At 42.6% G+C, this 25045-nt stretch overlaps 1 protein-coding gene across 1 annotated transcript in view; it reads right to left on the bottom strand.

Moving 5' to 3' along the window:
• Positions 1-24760, bottom strand: part of MYO10 (myosin X) — a 96617-nt gene extending 71857 nt beyond the window's left edge. Inside the window, 3 exon segments of the mRNA XM_035893426.1 lie at positions 639-773; positions 7683-7864; positions 24629-24760. Of these exon segments, the coding sequence (XP_035749319.1) occupies positions 639-773; positions 7683-7864; positions 24629-24745 (434 nt within the window). The 5' untranslated portion in view covers positions 24746-24760.
• Between the last annotated feature and the right edge of the window lie 285 nt (positions 24761-25045).

The raw sequence follows: 25045 nt of genomic DNA, 5'->3' as shown, positions 1-25045 counted from the left end.
TAGGGAAAATAGTCCTTGTCCTGAGGCAATTAAAAAAATAATTACAGGTAAAACAGAGACGAAGCATGATAAATTAAAGTAATAGCATTTCAAATCACCTTTGTTTTTAAATAGTTTAGAACCATGCGTTATTTCATTTGAACACAGAGATTTTTTTTTGCTTGCGTAGAATGTCCAATTTATCTGATGCATTTATTCATCTGTCTTATCACTTCTCCTTATCCTCCCTTTCCTCAGCATGCTTTTACCTCTTGCACACTTTATCCTCACGGTGCTGTAACTTGTTCTACCTTATCGTCAGCCTGTGCAAACCAAACCAATGGTTTCTCCCTCCCATCAGCCATTTCCCTCACTCTGATTATCTGAATTCAGCCCCCCCAAAAAATGAAAGCCTCCACTAACACATTGTCCATTTCAAAACTCCATGTCTTTTTGCTTCATTAAGATATCCCACTGTGCTCACAACTCTCTAGAGCAGCCAGGTAATTTTGTTTAATGGAAAATTTCCCCCTCTCCAATATTCATTTTGTTGTTCAGTAAACACACCCACATCTTCAATTACATTGCAATTTTTCTTATTTCAATGACAAGGCTTATATCTTCTGGAAAAAATACCCGTGTATTGAAAGATCTAGTACCTGCTCTCAAGAATAGCTTGCTCCACACATGAGGTCTTCTCTCTGCAGGACAGCTCCAGTGACTGTTGGCTCATTGCAGACAAAAACTTGAGGATCAGCTTTGTGCTTTCCGTCTTACCAGCACCGCTTTCGCCACTGAAAGAAGATGAGGAGGGAAGTGTTTGCATGGTTCCAGCTGCCAGGTGAAAAGCCTCTGTCTGGCCAGCCCTGCAAACTCTAAATTACTGGTGGTCAGGAAGACCAGGGCAATTAGAAGTGATACTCAGATGGCAGCAGAAGCTTGCTGAGTATGACACTCGACACAAAATGCGAGCTACCTTGAGACTTCATACCACTGTTCAGACAGCATTTCAAGGCATTAATGGTGTAAGGACGTACAGGACACCCATGAGGCTACTAAGAGCTCTCTGAATGCAAACAACTACCCAATGATTCTCACCAATGTGGAAAAACAAAGTTAGAACAAAGGCATGGCAATGGTCAGGGAGAAAATCCAGAATAGCAATTAAGCTGGAAAAGATGGGGGATTATGTTGCAGCAATCTAGCTGAGGAGAGAGACCTGCTGTGAGGAAGAGGAGGTTATAGACACCAATGCACATTATAACACAAAAAGGCTACTAGTATAATTAATACTGATATTCTTAGTGAGCTACATATTCTTTAAACATATGTTTTATATGCCCACCCAAATAGACCATATTCACATGAGTTCAAAATATACAGTTTCCACCTCTCATCACCATCAGAGATGTAAAACCTCTCATCTTCACCCATAGCAGAACAAAGCTATTTGATAATGCTAAATTGACATTTTAAAAGCAAACTATTAATAAGCAATCTTGCTGATACAAACAGAAGGCAATATACCCAATTTCTCTTCAAAACCAATGCTCTAAAAAGGGAAGGTATAAATTTGGCTCATTTGCCCAATATAATTTTCCTTCAGTTACACAGCCTTATAATTAAAAACACACTGTGAGCCATTAAGAAACATAACTCGTGGTTAAAGTTTATCTAGTTTGCTTACTTTTCATCTGAAGTCATAGCATTATATCCTAAGCTGCAGTCTAATTCCTAGTTTTCCTAATTAAGCTGTGCCTAATTCCAGTTGACTCCCAATGAAAGCAGGTATATTTTGGTCTTATCCCATCCTTTTCATTGCAGCAAGTGGGAGTTTTGTCACTGACTTTGATGGAGCACAACTGGGCATGTGCAGCAAGCTTAGTTTATTCAACAGTCTTTTGTTGTGCCATTGCTGAGTGGTGACCCTGGTGATTTTAGGTTACGGCAAAGTATAATGATGCTTTCTAGTAAAAAGCGAAGAAGAAAGGTACAGCCCAAGAAAGCAGCATGGCATCTTCCTGCAAAGGAATGCCAACAATTACAAAAATAATCAGGGAAAAGGCATTCAGAAAACATCATGAGACAGAGAGTTTTGTAGGTGAGAAATAAGCGTTTCCCAAGAAGCATCAGAGAGTCTTTAAAGTATTTCATAAAACTTCAGACAAGATATACTATCCGCTGATATCTTCCAGCAAGTATGATTCATCCATTGTACTTATACCATCTCAAACAAATTCTGCCATCTTTTTAATTTAGTTACACCCTTGGTGTCTGGCCTTTTTGGTATTTGTTCCCTTTCTCTTTGCAGGCCCTCACCCACTCGTGCTCCTTTGCCAACAAAGCAAATATTTAATATTCCCCGTATTTAATACTGACTCCTTGTACACTAAAGGATTAGCAAAACATTTCTACTATTAGTTTTGAAAGAGCTTCACAAACCCTTATATTATCCTTGTCTAGTGCAAAAAATCATCAAGTGATACATACCTCTTCCTGCCTAATTTCTCACCCTCTGAGCAGCGTATAGCTCAACAGCAGGGATATGGGTGCCAAGGAGGACATCAGCTCTTTCACTGACACCATCCTTCCTCTGCCCCCACCCTCTGTCCCATGCTCTGGAGCATCTGTAGTTCCATGGAAGCTGAGAGTAACCCCATCGCAATCAAGAGCAATTCTACAAGTGTGATATTCAAAGCTGATGTAAAAATACTTCCTGTGCCTATCTCTGGTACAGTTGGTATTATGCACAATTATACGCTCTTGATTTTTTCTTCGAACAGGAGAGGCTCAGAACTGGGTCATGCCAAAGATCTACCTGCCCAGTGCCCTATCTCTGACAGTTGCCAAATGGAGATGCCCAGAGAAGACATGGGATACTTCCCTTCTGTGTTCTTCCAGCTTCCAGTTATATCTGCTGTTCAGAGAGTTCCTGATCCAAACCTGGTTTCTGCGTGTCTTGTAACCTTCAATGCATTTATCTTCCATGAGTTTCTAGCCATGGTCCCTTAAAAAGCGTATGGACATGTCTTCTTGTTTCAGATCTGCCTCCTGTTAGCTTCATTTGGCATGACGCCCCCTAGTTCTCGTATTGTAAGGAGAAACCAACGACTCATCCCAGCACTCCCTCTCTCTGCTGTGCGTGACTTCATGGATAGCCTCCCCAGCCTGAGTTGCCCGTCTCCACTAGCCATTCCCATATACGGAGCCATGCTGTGCTTCCGATCGCTCCTTTTTGTTCTCCTCTGAACCACCTCCAGTTCCACAAAGTCCTCCTGGATATCAAACAAGGGGGGAGAAAGGCTCATGCAAAACCACTCCAGATATGAGAAAAGGATGCATTTACCCAGTGTTCTCTATTCCTTAACTAGTTACCGCTCTATTCTATTTAGTTTTACAACTACTATTGAGCACTGAGTGGACGGGTTCCTGGAGCCCTCTAGCATGACAGTAAGATCTCACCCCTGCATGGTGTTGCTTAGCTCGGGACCCAATATTTCATGTGCATCAAGTTGCCTCTGCATTTTTCCTTTAAAAAATGCTCTATAAAAGACAGTTATTATTAATGAGATGAAAATCAAGAACAAGCATGCTAAACTTTAAAGTTGTTTATTCAACCCTACAGTACAGACACTAACGGTAGGTTAAGTGGGATCAATCTTTCAGACTCCTTAGAAAGCCTGTGCCCACAAGAAGTTGCCAAGGTCAGTGAAAGGGTGAATTTCTTAGTGCACAGCCAACCTTTCCAGCAACCTTTGTGCCCCATGAGTTTAAGTGCCCAGCTCGTTCCACATCACTACATTCAGTATTGTGAATATATTAAGTGTGACAGTGTCCCACAAGGCCCCCACTTAGGAGATCTTTAGACTTTTGCCATGATTTGTTCTATGCAGGGCATCTCGCTTAAAGGCAGCCTGGACTCCAGACTGCTGCAGTGGAAAAAAGGGTCACCGAGAGAGACTCCTCATTCTGAAGGACATAACACGAGTGAGGAGCTATCAACACTACTCTAAATCACTTCTCAGTTCAGTCTGCTGGCTTTAAAACCCCAAAGACTGATACACCCAGACAAAATGGGCCTCTTCAGCAAATAAACTTCTTCGACACACGTGAATTTTGGTGCGTCAGCCTCGTAAGAACGTCTTCCCATCACAAATCTGGGGCTCATCCAAAGAGTACTTTGGTTCACATCGATTTTCAAGCTGAATAACAGTAACAAAAATGTCAGGCCATCAGATGATAACAGAGAACACAAACTGGTGCCAGACTGTGATTTCCCACTCGCAGCACTGACTTGAATGTAATTCAAGGTGACTGTTGCCGCTCCTTCGACTACTGCTCTACACTTCTTTTTGAGTGCTTTAAAGTGGATCAACTGCTGTTGTATCGGAGAGAAGAGCATGTGTTTGCTTGTGCATGGCCCAGACCACCTTAAACAGAGCAGCAACAAAAAAAAATGCCTAAAGATATTTCCCTGTTCTTACAGTAAAAGGGTGGAAGTTTGAACTTGGTCCCAACTTGCAAACATCAGCTAATCATGGGGGAACTCAGTCCCTTCCCTACATCAGGACAAGCTGTTGGGCTATTCCTTGAGTAAGATGGACTCCCTTCAAGCTCCTGCCACGGCACCCAGCTGAAAAATCAGATGATGATGTGCTTTTTTTTTCCAAAGTCTTTGTTGTGGCATCGAATTTAACTATGGTGGGCTTTTTTTTTTTCCTGTTTTAAATGCAACTGGACTCTGATGTAAGGTTCAGATCAACATGAAACTGAGCATTCACTGATGTAGACGTTTTTGTCTACATGAAAATTCTAGTTCAACAGCCAGATAAGCAATTTTTTGCCTGGGAGAGTGAAAATACCATTTCACAACTGTAAATATTCTAATGCACAAGTTGTGCACGACTTCTTCAGTGTGACATTTTGTTGACATTTTAGGCTGCTAAGTCATTTTTATGCAGCATTATCACAAATGACGTGTGTAACACAGACTGATAAATAAGCATCTTCAAATGACTCCATTTAATATCGTCTCTTCTGTATTTCCTTCCTTTTCACCTCTGGTCTGAGTGGTTATACTGGAAAAATGGTCTCGCATTTGTACTACATTTTGAGTCACTACTGAAGACAGCTTTTAATTCAGGTTCTTGCCTTAACCCTCTCATCTCACCCCACCCAGAAACATATCCCAAGCATTTTGAAACAGTAGAAGCTTTTTCACAGGTTTTTGAACCCAATGCCTTAAGAAAACAGCTCTAAAACAAAGCTGAGTGAATTCTGGATGCCAGCAGGGGGCACTTCAAGTCCAGAGGATTGTCATGAAGCCTTCCTTACCTTATTCCACGAGGCTGTTACAAATTGTTACTGAGTTTTTAGATCCCAAAATTAGGAGCAGGTGAAGAGTTTGTATCAGAAAGAAGCCTACATGAAGAATTCACTCATTTTAACTGGATGTAACTGTTTACTGTGTTTTCGTGATGGAACAAAATTTTCCTTTTTATCATCTCTTACATTAAATACAAGAACAGAATATCTGCCTGAATTCAGACATTATAGAGGTCCACTTGACTGGGTTTTTTTCAAACGCCAGCAGTAACTAAGAAAGCCTGACAGTGTCTTGTTGCAACATCTAATTCTAAGCCAGTAAAAGATACAGGAATGGCCAGGATGCCGAAGATAATGAGCACACTGTTATACCTCTACTTCTGATGCGCCGAACTACGTATATGATCACAGGGACTTTTCTAAACCTCATGAGGGCCACTGAGAACCTTCAGTAGTTTAAAGATATCCTGCTCTGATTCCTTCAGAGATAGAACAGATAACGGCTTTAGGAAAGTAGATTTGACTATTTTTTGTCTTGAATTGCACGTTCCTTCAATTTCTGTAGAAACAACATACCCTTATAAGGTTGTATTATGGCACTTGTCTGAAACACTGAACTTATACAAATCCTTGTTTTAATCCATGACCACGGAAAACAATTTTAAAAGGGAATGCTAAGGCAAAACTTCTCCATCTTATAGCTTATCTGTACCAAGGCACAAGGTTTACAGAGCAGGGACTGCTGGAGACTCCTCTGGAACATCAGAAACTTCTACTTATGTCCTTTTTAGGGCACAACCTGCTTCTCTCTTGGCAGCATGTGGGGAACTGGAAGGAAAGGTAAAATACTTGGGCCAGTGCAGAATGGCATTAACAAAAATAACAACAGCCACCTTCTAGGCACCAGAAATTATTTTGGTCCCCAAAATTTGGGTATGTGGGCTATTCACAAGGTATTACCTGACATTATACTATGAAATCATGACTCCAGGCTACCTGTTTTTGCATGACAAAGATCTCCCTGCTTTTTATTTTTCCTGGACTCGGCTTTATATGTACAGCACTATGTATTAAATTTAAAAAAAAAAAAAAAAAAAGGACAAATACAGCTGAAGAAAGCTGAAAAACACACATAGATCCCTCTGCCTTGGTGCCACTGCCAGGCAGGACCTGCCTAGATGTGAGGGCAGAGGCAGGGACTGCAACCTGAGAGCTTGCAGAAAGTTGGAACCAGACCTAGCCGTGTTGCATCTGATTCACATTTCTAACAACAGCTTGGGTGCTGAACTACACGTGCCAAATCCTCCTCTTATCCAGGAAGCCTTGCAAACTGGCCTGTAATTTTAAATGCCAGTAGAAACTGCCTATTGCGAAAGGTGCTGCTCTCTGCCTTGCCCCCTCTCTGCCCCAATGGCTGCCCCATACCATGGTCCCACAGCTGTCACAAGGGGTGCCATGGAGGCCAGGAGACAGCCAAAATCGTGTCATCTTGTGCCTGAAGGGCTCTCCACATTTAACTTGTGCTGGTAGGCTGCAGGAAGTTTGAAAGCAAACAGGCTAAATCACAAAAACACTGCAAAGGCGAGAAAAGGAGAGGGAAGGGAAACACAGGCTCTCCCAAACATCATCCCCCACCCAGAGCCCGATGCCTGATGCCACGCTGCCATCGCCACCGTGCTGCTCCTCCCGATCCGGTGGGCAAGGCTTCGGGTTCTCCCTGCCTGCTGGGAGCCAACGCAGCTGAGCTGGCAGGCGGGGGAAAGGGAAAAGAGCTGGCTGCATTTTTGGCTCCTCTGGAGCAAGAAGGAAGGAGGAGCTGAAAGCAGTAAAAAGCTATTGAAATGCCCACTGCTCTCCACGTACATTCGGCAGCAGCAAGATCCTCAATAGCAGCGACACAGTGGATCAAATGGGAAGCTGTTAAATCACTATTAAATTAAAGCACAGTGAGAAAAAGTAAGGAAGATTATTCCAGCAGTTAAGTGGCTTAAATGAGAAGGGTTTTCTCTTTTGCTATTGTTATTTACCGCATTTCTCGAGACCAGTGGGTTATTAGATCCTTCAGGGTCTAGAGGTGGCAAACTCCTGAGCTGCACAGGGATGTTTAAACCGGTGGGAATAGCACTTAGGATAGAATCAGATGTGTGAGTAGCAAAACATGCACAAAAATACAATAGATTTTTTCACTAACTGAAAGCATAAGCTGCATAAGAAAAATTAACGTTTTGTTAGAGGTCAGCAGAATGATACAGACCAAGTTCAGAAACCTCTCCCAAAATTCTGATGGTTTAAAAGCCTGCTTCTTTTTGGAACTCTCCTCTCCATGCGGCCCAAATCAGTGTTCTGAAATCACCTCGAAAGGCTCACCGGCAGGGAACCTGATGAGGATACACTGGTTGTCGTGGCGCTTCCAAAGGCAGCGGTAGCACTCGTTCGCCACAGCGAAGATATGAGGTGCAATCTCTCCCATGTGGTGCTTGCTGTATCGCTCCATGGCGGTGCGGTCGTACAGTCCCGGGATGCTCTTGTAAGGGTTCACAGAGGCAACTATCGAACCAATTTAGCGCACCCCCCCCCCCCCCCCCCCCCCGCCCCCGAGTTGTTATTACACATGGGGTGGAAGAAGTTAACGCTGTTCCCAAATGAAAAACAACAAATACACGTTTGCAAAAGCCTAGCAATCCTTTGACTAAAGGTGGTTAGTATTTTTCCCCTGCTTTCTTCCTTTCAACAGAAGTAACAGAAGGGCAAAAGTTGTTTCCATCTGCATCGTATTTTCTTGCTTACCCCACCTACAGCACAGAGCTTCTTGGCTGTACAAATCCCTGCCTTAATGCCACTTAGATCTGCACAGTAATGCCTATGAGCGCTGGTATACAGCTGCTTCTCACGCGTTCTCAGGGACTAGCTGGACTTAATAAAAACCTGACTGTCTCCCAAGTATTGCTGCTAAAGTCCGTATTTCCATGTAGAGTATCCAAGTCCTTCTCTGCTAGTCATTTTTAAAACAGAAGTAGCAGACATTATGGTAGACACCAGCACCGTTACACGGTACCAGGCCCTAAGAAAAGCACATGAACTGGCAGATGCTCCCAAAGCATTGGGTTTCTGCAACTTAATTTATTACCAGTTTGATGCACGACGGCAGCTGACAAGGCATTCATTTCTATCCCAGCAGTTAAAACCACCCAGGTAGCAGCTTAGGCCCGTTCCCATTGCCTTAACTCATTAGGCTGTGGTAATGTGATCATTTGCAACAGTCTGCGCCGTCCATTCTCCCAGCCTCCCTCTATTCACATAAATGTATTTTTCAAATAAAATCAAACTAAGTGAGGTAGGAGCTAGCATTAAGGACATTATCTCCAGAATTTCCAGTACATTTCTGAGGCACGTGAAATTAATTGACAGATCATACAGCGTGTGCGGTGTTACCACTGTGATACTAATTTCATTTTGTTACACGCCCTTTCTGCGGCTACAGGCAGGCCGCCGACCCCTGGCTCCAACAGCCCCGCTGCGGCCCTGGGAAGAGCCAGGCTGTGAAGCCTCCAGCCCTGCAACACGGTCCCGGTGCTAGGGACAGATGCTCCCCCAGCAGCCAAGCCTCTCCTCGCCGACAGGAACCAGCTGTGAAGCCGACAGCAGGACCGGGGCAGGGGGGGGGGCTCTCTGCACCTCCCCAGCACCCTACCCTACTGGGTAAGGCCAGCAGCACCCTGCGCGCCCCAGAAGCGCGGCCCCACCAGCTCCTCCCGCAGCCGCCATCTTCTCTGGCGAGCCACCGCGGGGGCACTCACCGACACCCAGGGACCACTGGCTCCCCCAGGTTTCCCTTTCCTCTCCGTCAGTCTCTTCCACAGCATTTACATTCCACATCTGCCTGCCTCCCTCCCCTTCTCCTTAATTAGCACGTAATTACCGCCGCGTATCAGCTCTCCTTCCTCACCCTGACCACCTGTTCGTCCTCCTCCATCAGGCCCAACACAAGCAGCAGCTTTCAGCTTTTGCTGTGGGGACTGCAGCAGCCTCCTTGAAATTACGACAATTTTATTAGCTGCGAGGGGAATATTCCTCCTCGCTGTAACTCGAGTACCTTCTGCAGAGCTGTAAACTTTCAATCGGCGTGTTTTATAAAAAAAACCCATGCTGTGCAATAGCTCAGAAGGTTTCATCTAGAGGAAAGATACCATTTCAACACAAGATCGTATCACAGGGCAATTACAGCACTGAGACAAGAGTTTTAATTTCCTGGGATCATCCCCTCTTGGATTCTTAAATAACTAACAAGGAAGCGTCTGAGAACAAACTTCTGCAGTTTGATACATATTTCAGCACAGATTGCATGGGCAAAATTTTAAGAAGTTTTTTTTGTTGTGTTTTTTTGTTTTTTTTTTTTTTTAAATTACATGAATACAGTGCAAGCATGACCAATAAAACAGACTGCTATAGATCTTCCTCTTTGCCTTACTAAAGTCTGATTAAAGTCTTACTAAAATGTAGAAAGAGTAACTTGAGGCACACCATCACAACAGATGCCACGGCAAATAAAAAAAATTCCCGCCAAACATGATACCTTTGTAAGCATTCAGTCCATAGCCTCTGCGTGATCGAATACCTTACGGAACAACATCACCACGCTCCCCGACCTTCCTGCGATGAAGCACTGGCAAAACTGCACCACCGCCGGCTACCAGGCGACTCCTCTCGCTTCTCCTATCTCAAATGGTAAACACCTAAGAGGCGACAGCAGCCCACTTCGGCACAGACTCCCTTAACGTGAGGCACTCTTTCATATGGCTTAAGCATAACTTTTTAAAAACGATGTAAACGCTTCCAGAATATTAGTCATTGCTTTGAATAAGGGAAGTTTTTTATTTAATAAAGTCAGCTGGCTTCTTTGCTTCAGAATTCGTGTAAGGTACCAAGAGAGAAAGGTAGGGCATTATGGCAATAACAGAACCCTGGCAAACAGCAGAAACGATACTAGCAAAACCAATTCCTAAATCGCCCCCTGGAGTAACGCTTAGGACGTGTCACTATTTTAAAAATTCCTTCCCTCCCCCTTTTTCTTTCAGCAAAAATGTGAAGAACCACAACCTCTTCTGAAATAGCTCCAATTTTGTGGTTCCAGTCTTCTGGCTTTGAATACGTATTACCTCTTTGCAGAACAAGTTAAACACGTGCACAAATTGCCACCAAATTATAATGACACAAGACAGAACAAACTCAGGCCCAAGGCAAGATGACAAAAAGCTATGTTCTTCACAGGCACAGTGGACCAGATTTATCATCTACCGAGTGTCACAATCCAACCCAGGAGCGGCCACAACCAGGTATCCGCACGGACTAACTAGGAGTTGGCTTGCCCAAGCGGAAGTTCCACCTTAACCCAAGGTAGTTCAGCAAGGGATCGATGAGCTGAAGCAGCACCGTTATTAAAAACTACTCCCATTATTTAAAAAGTTCCCATTAAAAGACAAGTCTTCCCGAAGTCTTTGTGGATTTCCCCTGGGATACTCAACAGCAAGCAAGATCTGCTGCAAGAGTCACTTCCTACATCGCTTCCAGGCTTACTACTCTTCCCATCCAGGGACGATCACACGCTCTTACTAGTAGCAGTGGTTTATGAACAGTAGGTCCTGCTCCCGCTAGCCTCTACCCTGGCACCTCTAAGAGCCATGAAGTTAGGGACTCGAGGGGTAGCATGACTTGCACCCACACGCAGCACCGCTCCACCACCTCCCTGCTCCCAGGGCTCTGCCTTCCCTCCCCTTGGGGACTCTGAGCAGCCGCCCAGGGCAACCCAACACCTTTCACTGAGGGCAGACTTTCTGGGTTTGCAAGTGCAAGCACCTTAGCAGCAAGTTAAACTGGTGTAAAGATACAGAGAAAAATGCAGGGCTATTCAGTGGATGGGTATTGTCTCCCGAACGCTATTTCTGCACCAGGCATCATCATACGGCAAATTACAGCACTTAAGAGTCAGAAGTAGGATCTCCAAATGACTTCATTATGCTAACCGCGCAAGGCAGCCGTTGGGATGGAATTTCAGAAAAGGTATTTTCACGTAAGAACATTGCTTCCACTTTGCTTAGAAGAGAGTGAATTAAATTTTCTCTTTGTTCTTTGCAGTTTCCAATCTGATTCATGCAGTCAATTACTTATTTTAATGAAGCACTCCAAAGCAGTTATGAATAGGAAAAATGCTCGTGCATCTGCCAGAGCACTGCAAGCGGACAGGATTTCTGAAGATTTCCAACTGAAATAGTTTGAGGGCTATTTCAGAGAAACACAGCTACAGTAGAGCTCCTATCACAAGCCCGACTTCTTAAATCCGTGGCAACGAACAGGGCAGTTTACTTTTCTCTGCCGTATGACCAACCCAACACTTCAGACAGAACCACACACAAATTCTTGAATTGCTTTGTTACAGACTAAACCAGCAACAACTTGTTATCAGATCACTGCTGATGTAATTATTTAAACCCAAGAATAAATGAAAGTTGAGTTATTCAGCCTGAGTCCCAATGCAACATTTCGATTACCATATTAAAAAGTTGACCTCCTTTTCCACTTTTAAATTTTTACTGAAATTTTACATAGATAACGCATCTCCCAAAACGTTTTCTGTCAGAAAGCACAGACACCCCTGCTCCCCCTTTCAGCACAAAAAGAGGAAATACGACTGTTTGCTGATCCTCTAAGAGGACTTTCAACATTAGAAGTTCAAGCCCTGTCTTCTCAGCTAGACATTCAGTGAGACGATGGCATCACAAGACTCAAAATGAAAGATGTACTTGAGAAAGGAAGAGATTTTTCATCGGTTCTCCGAATGCTTTTTTTGTTTCGCTTGTTGCCTTCTGATAGCAATCAGCTTTGAACCCGCATCTTGAAATCACCCCAGACTTCTTCACACACTGAAAACCAATTAGTTCTTTAACAAGGTTCAAGAGCTCACGAAGATTTCTGATACCCACAGAAATACTCCAGAAAAACTTGCAATGGTCAGACTAGTCCTGTCTAACATGAGAGGGTTGTTCTGGTTTTTTTTTTTTTAAGGAACACTCAATCAGTTTACTTTAGTTTGATGCCAAACAAATGTAGGTAATATAAAAAGCTTTATTAGTTAAAATACACTTTTTCAAGTTAACTTAAAATTACAAGAAACAAGTTTGCAATAGGTGAACTAAATACAGTTTGAAATGTCTTTCTTTCCCACGTAGAAAAGGCTTTTGGACTAAAAGAAGAAAAAGTAGAGTAAGTAATTTCCCCTTCAAAATTTTTTTCAGGTTCATAGAATTACAGAATTGTTTAGGTTGGAAAAGACCTTTAAGATCATCAAGTCCAACCGTTAACCTAACCTTGCCATCCCACCACTAAACCCTGTCCCTAAGCACCTCGTCTACCCGTCTTTTAAGTACCTCCAGGGATGGGGACTCAACCACCTCCCTGGGCAGCCCGTTCCAATGCTTGACAACCCCTTCTGTGAAGACATTTTTCCTAACGTCCAACCTAAACCTGCCTTGGCACAACCTGGGGCCATTTCCTCAATTGCTATCATTGCACTTGTTCAATGATACCGAAAATCAATATATTCTTCACAAGCTGGTACTAGAAATGTTGGAACCGATCAAATACAGAATTAAGATGTTCTGTTACAGATATATGCATTAACATTGAGAAACAGCACTTTGCCCAACTCCCTTAAGAGTGCTTTCAAAACTTTCTGCTTTGAGACAGGAAAAATCTCATTACAGAAACAAAAGCATGTTTACAGATGCCTCAAAAATTATCTTTCTGGGTTGTTTTTGAGCAACCCCTGACTTTCCTGGAGTCACTTAAGGAACTGATTCTGTGTTGGAAAGGGTTTGTTTGGTTTTCTTTTTTAAAGGGGTATTGGTATCAACCTGTAGTATTTTCTGGGCTTGCCCTTAATATATGAGAAACTTCAAATAAAACAGCAGTGCATCTGGCTGACTAGAAAGTTACTTAAATGTCACTTCAAGACAATGTATGGGAAAAGATTTTTATCACACAACTTGCACATCTCTCATACCTTTAAATCATCACAGCCACAGAAACATTACCAAATTACAACACCAGTGCTTTCACAGGATGTGCAGAGGCAGCCAACATTTGAAAGACCACAAAATAGCTGTCAAACTTTGTTATGTTTTCAACACCAAATTTCAAGGTGTCAGGATGCAAAACCTGGGAACAGAAGAGTTTGCCCCACACTGCAGATACAGCCTCCATCGTTCCCAGTTCTCTCAGGTAAAGGGATGGACAGTCATCACGCCTGAGTTTATTCTGAGGCAAAGATATCTACGTCAACCACCACGTACACGTCAGCATAAAAAGGAGAAAGATGGCTGGACCATATTTTGGCATGCTTTTTAGGGGAGGCAGCAGAAGGGGCAAGGGTATGCCATAAACAGTATGATAATTAATGCCCTTGTTCTTGGTAGGACCTTGATTTATCCTCTCTGTGGTAAGTATACTCCATCTTTCAACTAGTCCCATGCTAATTTCAGTGGGATGGAATCCAATTGTCTCTCTAAATTATAAACCAAAATGTCTGAAGCCAAGCTCCTTTTTTAAAAACCATAATCAAAGTGAAGCACTAAACTACAAGTTTAGATGTTTTCAACCAATCAAGCCATTTCTAAGATGGAAATGTCATACTCTATAATCATCCTTACATGCTTGGGCTTTTGCAGCCCTCGCCATGTTTGGTGACTCGCGGTGGGTTTCCATCTGCCCAAATTTACATCAGCTTCGCTTTTCTTTATCATAGACTCATAGAATCATTTAGGTTGGAAAAGACCTTTAAGATCATCAAGTCCAACTGTTAACCTAACACTGCCATTCCACCACTAAACCATGTCCCTAAGCAATACGCCTATCCATCTTTTAAATACCTCCAGGGATGGGGACTCAACCACTTCCTTGGGCAGCCCGTTCCAGTGCTTGACAATGTATCTCTATGTTTCTTGTCAATGCGCTCAACATTATGACTCCTAAATTGTCTTTTTTTCTTCTCAAGGTCAGGCATAGAATGGATTGCAAAATGAGCTGTTTGTAAACACAGGCCAAACTACATGCATAGGAGAGGACCTTTAGAAGGGAACCAGAAGACGACAGAGAATGTCCCTAAGAAGATCAAGTGCCAACAGGCAGCTACCTACATCCAAGACCCACCCGCTAAATGTTCTCCTTGACATTGTTTTTGAAAAGTGTCTTCTCGAGCACATTCACACCGCTTAGCTACACTTTCTCACGTGCTTCAGTCTATGATGTAAGTTGCAGCAATCTCTTCTACCAACTACCTCCCTGGTGGCCTTTTCCCTTCCTGTGTTGAGCACAGACCAGATCCAAGGCATACCAGACCAAGGCATTTTCAAAGCCAGGCTTTATGCTTGTTTTCACCAGCACAGTTCACAAGAAGATTTTTGGAACAATTTTGGATTTTTTTTTTTTTTAAATACATTATTTCAGATGATCAGAGGCAACTGTTGGCCAACAGCATACCCTATTAGATGCATCCTTGTCTGTTATGTTGACCCTTCAACCCAACTAATATGACCTTAAGCTTCCCCTGGTACAAGAGTATTAAGCAACACAGTCTTGCTCTCAAGCCCTTCCAAGGGCAAAGGCTATGCTACCTCTTCATGAAAAATGTGGTACTTTGCAACCCGGCTACCTTAACTTCTAAACTAAGTGAATCCTGTCACTCCCTACAGCTTCAGCCTTGCACATTCATCGTGTCCTCGCTCTAGGCAGCTAACTGAAGCTGCCTGAACCTGTCTATTTCTTAAGGGTTAAAAAGTGGGGTTTGGTCACCTTAGCTGCCAAGGCAAATACCTAAAACAGTGCACGGAGGCAGTCACATCTTTCAGCTTAACTCCACAGAAGGCTCAGAGATGGTGAAGAACCCGCACAAAACTAAGAGCTCTCCACAGGTTAAGAGCTACACTTATAAATTAAACTCATCTTACTTTCCCATTAATTTTCTCCTTCTGAACACACTGTTCCATGTGGATATAGATAATCAAGGAAGCTCTACAAGTGTTATCCAGAATCTGCACAAAAAAATTCAGTTGGGAAATATGGAAACCAATATAAAGAAAAGCTGATAAAAGAGCATTGTTACAGCGAAAGGTTTAAAACCCAAACAACACACAATAATACTGATGTCAGACATCTTTCCTTATTTAAGAACTTCACAGGTTTCTGGCAGTTTTTCTCCTGTCTAAAAAGGACCCAATCTCCCTGTTTTTATTGCATGTTTTTGCTGACTAATATAATACAATCTCTACCATGTAGCAGTCCTATCTACTGGATGTCAGGATAATGATCTTTTGGGCACAGACTCTTTATATAAACAGTTATGGAAGAGTATCTATTTCCACCATTGCCAAGTGGAGAGAGGAGGTGACCTCCTGAACAAAAAAACACAATCGATCGGAATGAGACATTGATTTTTGTCATTCTCATAGGCTGCAATACAACATGTGAATGTAGGTTTGCACATCAGGCTGTAGCAATCTGTGCGCACAAGTGCACAGCTTAACTCTAACCAGGCGATCTCTAGCTTAAATCAGAAGAGGCCCCACAAAGAGCGGAGACCCCATGGCTTGTCACTTCATTCCAAATGGCCTGTGGCCACACACTCGTTCTTCTTCCTGCTTTGTTATTGCACAATGCTCAAATGAGTCTTTCAAAGCTGTCTGAAGGTCTAATTCACCCTCCAGCAAGGAAAAGACAAAAATGGTCTTCTTCCTTCCTATAGATTCATATGGGTAAGACGAAGGGGCTTTTCAGAGAAAACAAAAATGCTGGTAGATGATTTACCAAAAAAACAGTGTCTCTAAAACACCGGAGAAATATTTTTAATGTAAAGCGTTGGAGATCTGTTTCATTCTGCCTGCAAGTATTTTACATACCGATATCCACATTTTCATAATGTCCATGGTCCTTTAATGTTTTAAGACCTCTTCTACAGAAAGGGTTTTTTTTTTTTAGGAGGAGAGCAGGAAGAGCAGGAATTACGCTTTAACAGAGCATGAAAACAGAAATCAAAAGCTAGAATAACTGAAATCTAAGACTATGCCAGGTAGTTTGCTGGATAGCACCAAACTGCTGCCAAATAGCCGTGGGTCTAGAAATCAGCACTAAGATGGCAAATGGTATTAGCAGTCAAAAATCTGCTAAATGGAACTTTTGGACTCCATTTGCTTTTAAAAGGAAAGACTGACAGACATCAAAAGGAAATAGCTGAAACCACTTACGAGAAACGGACTACGTCTTTTCAAATAAAAGTAACAGCCTGGCAATGAATCAATAGTCCATTTATGCAGGAAGACAATAGCTACAGAAGTAAGTTAATTCGTTCTCAACTTAAATGGTTTGTCTGTGGCCTTTCTAGTATTTAACTGCTGGAATATGTGAATAAGGCAGTTGGACAGTGTAGCACAAGCCCTATATTTTGCACGGCTCACTTTACAGTCAAAGCCTAACTCACGTAAAGAAAACGTGCTGGTGACAGACAAGCGGCTTAAGTTTCAGAGTCCAAATGCTTGCACTCCTTTCAACACCTTTGCAGGACTGGGAGCAACAGACCTTAGAGAAAGGAACCAAAGCTCACCTGCAAGCGAGGCAAAGGCGCACACAGAAACGTTCAGCACCACTTGCAGAAGCTCTGGCTGAATGGCACTAAACTGCTGTTGGCACTTACACCAATGACTGGAAAATTTTCATTTTGATTCTGCGTGCTGGTCTACTTTCTGTTCTTGGCTCACAGAGTTAGCAGTGACATTCGATACGGGTGCGGAAAAAATAACACGAAAACAAGCCTTCAAATCTGAGAAGACATGAGCAATATACACTGTCACCAATGGCAAAACCTGCACAAGATGCTAGATTTCTACTTTGCAGGTTTCGATATGAAGTTATAATTAAGTAGGGCTTAGGTATCATTCAAAACTCCTGGAAGTCAACAGGAATTGACCCTGTTGACCCTGCACATACTATTTATTCTCCTGCCAACCAACCAAATGAGAAGAAAAATACTGGTACAGAGCAGACAGAAAGAGCAAGTTTTTTGATGTTTTAGTAAAACTTTGACCTCCTCTGCCTCCCCCATCTGTCTCACAGAAACATCCCGCTGATTATAGAGGGTAAGATCCCTACTGCAGCACATACACACAGCAGGTTACCAAGAAGTGCCTAATGTGCTTCAAACCGTAATATAAATTTATGTGTTTGTAATATAAATTTATGTGGTTGTGTAGCCATCGCATACATGTAGCCATCGCATACATTGCAAAGTGTTTGTGTAGTTGTCGCATGCATGATAGCATACTCAATTACACAGACTTTTCTGAGCAGCTCCCTTTTTAATGATATCATGTTTATCACAACACCTCAGGCCGAAATATTTTCTAAGATCTGAAAATATGCACCTTTAAAATCCCCAGTATTTTCAGTTGTGAGGACAAAGTTCAGGCAAACGTTCTTTATTGTTATTGTTATTAGCAGTCCCACAAGTTCTGCAGTATGGAGGAATTCAGAAGCAAAGCTGGTTAACCAACTGATGGCATTTGTTTACTTCTCCTATCATTACAGCCATGTTCTTCCTCTAGCATGTATTAAAAAAAGGAAAACAAATAAAAAATAATGGTAATTGGCCTTTGGCAGACAATTGTTGAGCTATATAACTGACCATCCTTTAGAAGCAGCAATCACCAGAAATAAATTCCACTAGATTTCCAATTAAAAGCCTGCTGTGTTTATATAGATCTTTGTCTGCTGCTCTCTAGTAACAGATGTGAAATGGAAGCTGTAATTAATGCTCGGAGACAGGAACTCACTTTGAACCACATTTTGAAAACATTATCTGATGTGTGCAAGCATAACATGCTAATTATGGAGGTAAGTGGCTATGCACAGACATTTGTCGTGCATTCTTAGCAACGGCGTTCTCTGCTCTCTGCACCTCCACGGAAGGAGCTGGCGGAGAGAATTTTCCCCATCTCTCCGGTAGCATAGGAAAGCATGAAAAACACTGTGATCCAGCAGCACACTTTTAAAATTTCTTTAGCGTAGAAGCAGAGCAATTAAATAAACAGCAGCTTCCTCAGTGACCATAGAGCAGATCCTGCAAACCGGTTGCTTGGGACAGCTCTAGAGCATTGGATGCCTGTGGGGAGGAACTGTGCAACCACAGCTGGGTTGCAGACAAGACCAGGATAAATGTAGTTCTAGGAGCTAGTGTAATAACTAAGTACTTGGTCTAAATGTACATGTACAGTATGTATTTTATGGTACTAATTTCTTGTGGGAGCAAGTACAGGATCTGGAGGTGTGGCAGATAAGTATAGGATCTGCAGGTGTGGTGGCTGAGCTGTAGGATCTGCAGGTGTGGAGACTTCGGTCTGGGGCCAATGAGAAAAGGGATAAATAGCAATGGGATCACTCTGACTGCGCTTGCACAGGAACATGGGGTCTGTGGCTTCTCTGCCACATGCCTTCAATGCCACAAATGGTGCCCCATGTGAGGACTGAAAACTCAACTTCCGAAGGTCTGCTTGATGGTCCGTGCTTTCATTGTCACACTAATTAACGACAGAGTGTGTGTGTACCGTTGTTTGGTTTTTTTCACATCAATGGCCCACACTTACTTATATCGCGGAGCATGACAGGCCAAAGACCAAGGCTGTTTTACTGTCCAGGATGGTGTATGGGCCCTTGATACCCATTCGGTTTAGGTTCAGTTTCTGCAGGGAGCGCATCCAAGTTTTTCCATTCAAGGAATCAGTCATGATGGTTTTTATTTTTAAAAGTAAACGCTTTGGGGCTATTGTCTTCTACCGATGTTCCTCTGTCTCTCTGCCTCCACCTACAACTTGCGTCCATGGTAGAAGACATATGAACAAGAGTGCTTTCAAACTGTACGAATTCTGTCTGTCTGTCTGTATCTAATTAACCATGACAGCGTGCCCTGCTATTTTCTCACTATAACACGCAGAACATGGCACAGAGCAACTGCACCAGATCTGAAATGAGTTTTACTGTACTCAGGAAAAAAGCAAATATGCAAAAACCTAGACAAACAAGTCATAGAGAGCAACTGACCTAGATACTAAAGTGTCTGTGTCTGCAAACAGAATTTGAAAAAATCCCGACGGTGACTATTGATTAATAGTGCACAAACATCTACTGCTTGCCTCGGGGAACCCTTATGACTTCGAGGGAGATAAACTATCTAATTACTGCAAGTTTAACAAACTACAACTGAACATGCTGCTAAAGTAAATAAAACACAAACAGATTTAAAAATCGATGCATAAACAACTGATTATACCTTTTAAGAACAGATAACTGAGCATTCGGTATAATGAAGTGGCTAGGAGCTCTGCAAGCAGCCTTGTCAGGGAAGAGACAACTTTTCCAGTTTAACACCTTTTTTAAAAATTGGAGAAATGTTGCTTTCTCATCCAAGTTATTCCATGTTTGTTGCTTCAGCTGAAGAGAGAAAGGAAGCCAGCCATGAAAACTAAGCTCCTAATTACCATCAACCTCCCTCTGATGTGGATGTGGCCAGTACACAGCACTACATGTCTACGTGGCTGGTACAGCAGTTTTTATACATATGCACACAAACCTAACAGATGGTTATAATTATGGGTGGGCAAGCTGCAGTCCTAACTTGGAAGTGAGCAAAAATAGGGTATGTTCTCTCTTACCCTTCCTGGCCACCACACCCAACTGCTGGACCACCTGGAGGCCACTCTCCCCATCAGAGGAGGGCGGCCAAGGGACCGGCACACCCCACCCCACACAGCACACCTCTCCGGGCACAGGTACACATCCTCCACCTAAACAACATGGGCACGCGTCAAATCATCGCCACTTCAAAGGGGAGCGTGCCTACCTGGCACGTCAGAGCTTAATTCAAAAAGAAAAAAAACTTGTTTATTGCTTGAACTCAGGCAAACGAGGGTGGATCTGATGCTGAAAACCTCCGTACTGACCTGCACAATGGATACCGCAGTTATTTCCAGCCTGCCTCTCACCTCAGCGAAAGCTGCTCTCTAACCCTTTGGTCTGCTCTTCTGAAATTCGCCCGCCTGCATCAGTAACCAACCGCTGGCCATGAAGACTAGACAACCGCAGCTCATCCCGGAGCCAGCTCGAACACCGTAATTTGTGCGTCTTGCAAGCGCAATCCACGCGGTGTGGTTTACGGCCTCCTCTCCAAGGCTAAGCCAGTCTTCTCCACAGTGTGTACTTAACTAAAAGTAAACCAGAATCAACAGCTTTGGGAACAGCTTGCCTTTGAACAGCGACACAAACGGCCGCCGCAGCACTTCCCCTCTCCGCGTCGTGTGCCCCGCGCTGGCCTGGCTTCAAAGGCAACCAAATCCCTCATTCGCCTTCACAAAAGGCTTCCTTTTCAAATGTGGGCACCTTCTGCTTTTAGCGCTGGTGTTTATCTTTCTATGTTTTGCCACATACCAGCCTAGCACACAAGCTATTCTGAGCGTTCACAGACAGACATTAAACCTCGTATGCCGATGTTCAGAAGCTGGACCTCCCCTATCAAGTTGCTCCTGACAGAGTAAAACGGAGGAGGAAACAGCAATGAAAACCCCTGCAACATATGATCACTGCCATCCTAACTCTGGCTCCTTTCCTGGACAACAAGAGCGGTGACAGCCCAGAAGCAAACTTTTAGACAAAAGCAGTATTAATCAAGGAACCTGAAAAAATACCAGAGAGGAGACTGCTTAAAGCAATCAAGAAAGGGCACGTACATCCCATGCTTCTCACAGGCCAAAAAGGGAAAACACGCACTCTTTTCTTTTATGGAAATTCAGATAAAAAGTATTACAAGCAGATGTCAACAGACTTGACATGGATACAAAAAGATGTCTGCACCCAGACACAAACAACTTTTGTCATTCACCTTCTTGCTAACAGCACAGATTCAGCTAAGAGCCCCAACTCATTACGTACAGAGCCAGGCATCATTCACACTATGAACAGAGTCCGTGTGCCAAATTAATATTCCTCCCTCCCCAAAAACCAGCAAGAAATATAGAAAATCCTCTGCTGACCCTTTATAGATGCAGTTGTTGGCAGCAGCAAAGAAAGTCACTGATGTGTTTGACAAAACTTGGCATCCACAGCAAGTACCTTTATAGTACTAACTAGGAAGCAGTGAATGGTTAGGAACATGGATACGATTATGTGAGACAAAAACGTTATTAAGTAAAGGAAGATTAAACTGAACTCAAACATGTGAACATATTTTCTTAAATGCTCATAGCTGGAGAAACAGCTCCTCAAATACAGACAAACACACAAATTAACAGTGGAAGATTTGCATAAATAATTGTCTTCCTGAGAAAGCAACTGTTTAAATTCCTTTTTAATTGCTGCTTCTGTATTTTTGAAATTATATACACTTTACACTACAATTTAGTATATTGCACTTCATATAATTTTTATGTGTGTGTGAAGAAGCAAGCCCCAAAACTTACGTCCTAATTAAGTGCATCCCTCATTAAGGGTACAAAGGTGCTACCTGGTCTCATTGCCACAGAGAAAACTAACAAAAAGCTGCCAGACTTAGGAACCACATTAATATGCATATAACTCAAAAAATGCCAGCATGCAACTCTGCGTATCTTTTTCCCCCACACAGGTTGTAGACAAGGAGGTACACAGAGCTGAAGTAAAGAGGGACAAAACACCTGTGAGCTAAAAGCCAGGATACGGTTTATATTCGGGGATGGCAAGATGTCTTTCGATGGGATGACCAGCCCCTAAGCTCAGAGTAGAGAAGGGCACACGCCTCCCCGATTTATCCCTAACGCACAAGGGACAGATACAGCCAGGCTGCCAAGGCAGACAGAAGAGACAGCGTGTGCACTACACCGATGAAGCAAATCCTGGCCAAGGGAGAGGGCTTTTTGGAGGGAAGGGAGAAGGCAAATGTACAATCTGGAAAGTTTTGATTGGCATGAACTCCAATGGCACTATCCTGTACACAAACTAGTCTGGTCCCAAAGCAGAATCACTAGGAGCCTAATTTCTTCAGCTGCCAGCATGCCTTCAAGAAAGGTAAACTTAATGCACCTTTCAGTCCATTTTTAATTTTTTTTTAACATCAAAAATTAAAATATCTTTGAACTGTTCAATACAGTTAAGAACCTTTGGCTTGAAAAGACACAGTTCATTCTGCCGTGACAACACTTCCTCCTACAACACATGCTCATATATCTATGAGGTTTCATAAAACTATTCAAGCTATTCAATCGGCTCTTCTTGGGGTTTCTGTTCCTGGAGCCCTGTCCTGCTAAAATACTACCACTGGCACAGCAGGAGTGGGGTATCAATGAGCAGGGAGAAAAGAAGATGCCTCTTACATCAGGTCCTGGTTACATGTACAGGACAACAGAGAGGCTTTCGTATGCATTTCAAAACACACCTTTTTTCTGACCACCTTTTCAATCATTTTTTAGGTAAGGTGGACTGAAAAGAGTAAGCAGTAAAATTAGCGAAACTGAAGGGACAATGAGTATTCGGCAGCAACTGAAGATGTGTCATCATTAACAGCACACAAACCTGTTTGTCTAGAAACGTACACCGCACTGAGCACCAAGTATCAGAATACTCTAAACTTGCCTTGGCAAGCTGAGAAATAAGCTAGGACATGTCTCTCCAGAACAAGGCTATTCTTTGCCTCTACAAAAAATCACCCCCTTTTACACATACGCTTTTTAAAAGCGGGAACTATCCTCCATCTGAGTACACACAATGGCTCAGAAAACTTTTTATTTATTTATTTATTTTGACTCACACCGAGTATTAGATTCTAATCTAATAACACTGGTGGAAAACTAAACTCTTACCAAGTAGCTATTTTCCCCTGTGCAGGATTGTTCATACATGCTATTCAACTTTTGTTTACTGTTTTTTCTGAATGGCAAAATGGTTCATTTGTTTTGAGAAAAAAATATACATAAAGACTTTTGTAAAGAGAACTACCTCAACATTTAGGATGCCCCATACTAGCCACTTTGTGCAAAGGAACATCATTTCCTTGAGCCCTTTTTTGCTTTTTATCATAAAAAAATTTCTAAATAGATGGAAAGTTTATTTTTACATTAAGATATTTTAAACTAAAACAGGGTATATTTAGACTTATGACGATGGTAGTGAAACACTGGAATGGGTTGCCCAGAGAGGCAGTGGAAGCCCCATCTCTGGAAACATTCAGGACCAGGTTGGACAGGGCTCTGAGCAACCTGATTCAGTTAAAGATGTCCCTGCTCACTGCAGGGGGGTTGGACTAAATGACCTCTAAAGGTCCCTTCCAACCCAAAACATTCTATGATTCTATCTTTAAAAATAAAGAAGGCAAACTTAATAGATGAAGCTTGGAATAAAGCATGTATATGGCCAAATCAAGGGACTAGATGGGCGATGCAAACAAAAATTACTTATGTACCGCAATTACTAATTTAAAAAAAAAAAAAAAAAAAACAAAACCACCAACCACTGAACCACTGAAAAGTGAGATTTCACAATCTGTAACAGCCACTAATATTCCTTCTATCTTTCTCATTTTTAGTGTAGCTCCTGATTCGGGAAAGATTCCTATCTAGTCAGTTCAAAATTCATTAAAATATCTGAAAAGCAGGTAAATCTAATCACAAAAACCTTCATTACAGAGCTGAGAAGAAGAATTCCATGTGGACTAATTCCTAGGTTTTTCTAAACTGATAAACAGCTGCCTGTTCTCATACACCTCAAACTCTGACTATCTTTATTTAATGGCACAGGTCCTCAGCTTGATGATCGTAGTACCATCCCCTTTCTACTACAACAGAAAAACAGAAGCTGATCAGAATTGAGATCCTGGCCTGACAGCATCTCAAACGGCCATCACAAACTAAATCCCATCACATAATCTCTGGTGACGTACACAGCACAAACTGTTGGGTCAGAGAGTCTAAAGGAGAAGAGAAAAACGAGAGCCCTTTTCGTAACCCTGTCAGTAGACATCTAAGAGCATACATAACATGCCAGTTTTTCAAGGTTTCCAAGGGATTGCCAGGACAGCTCTGAGCTACCTTCTCCTTCCATCGCTGTTGGCGAGGAGTCACTAGATGAGGAATGCTTCAGCTCTATGTGGATACACAAAGAACTGGAGAACATTAGGAGGGGAGACACAACAGAACAGCAGAACACACACAGCACTTACACATTCAAAAAGCATTCCCTCTGGATATTTTTCTTAATTTTAGAAGAAACTTACATAGATTTTATCTTGCTGATACCGCTGGAATAAGTTGTGCATAATGGAGCCTTCATGGAGATCTACGAGCGCTGCCATGTCTTCCACGCTCTCTGTGCTTGTTTGATGCATAGGCGTTACTTTTTGGTGTGTGATCGTGCTCTGTTTATAAGTGAATACCTGAAAGAGGGAAACAAAGAATGTATAATAATCAGAGCTCACATTCAGAAACTCCTATCTGAGAACGCAGCTTTCATACCCATTCATACTCCCTATCCAGTTTATCAGTGTGCAGACTTGTAAAATGTATTCGTCTGCCAGTCATACCTTCTTCGAAAGCTTCTCTGACAATAAGTGAAGCCCCAAATACATACACGGGGGTCATATGAAACTTAACACATACTGACAATGCACTGAGGACTGTAAGGTCTT

Source organism: Egretta garzetta, unplaced genomic scaffold, assembly GCF_000687185.1.
Source record: "Egretta garzetta isolate BGI_Z169 unplaced genomic scaffold, ASM68718v1 scaffold754, whole genome shotgun sequence".
NCBI classification, from domain to species: domain Eukaryota; kingdom Metazoa; phylum Chordata; class Aves; order Pelecaniformes; family Ardeidae; genus Egretta; species Egretta garzetta.
Note: the sequence above shows the minus strand (reverse complement) of the source record. Positions and strands in the feature narration are given on the sequence as shown.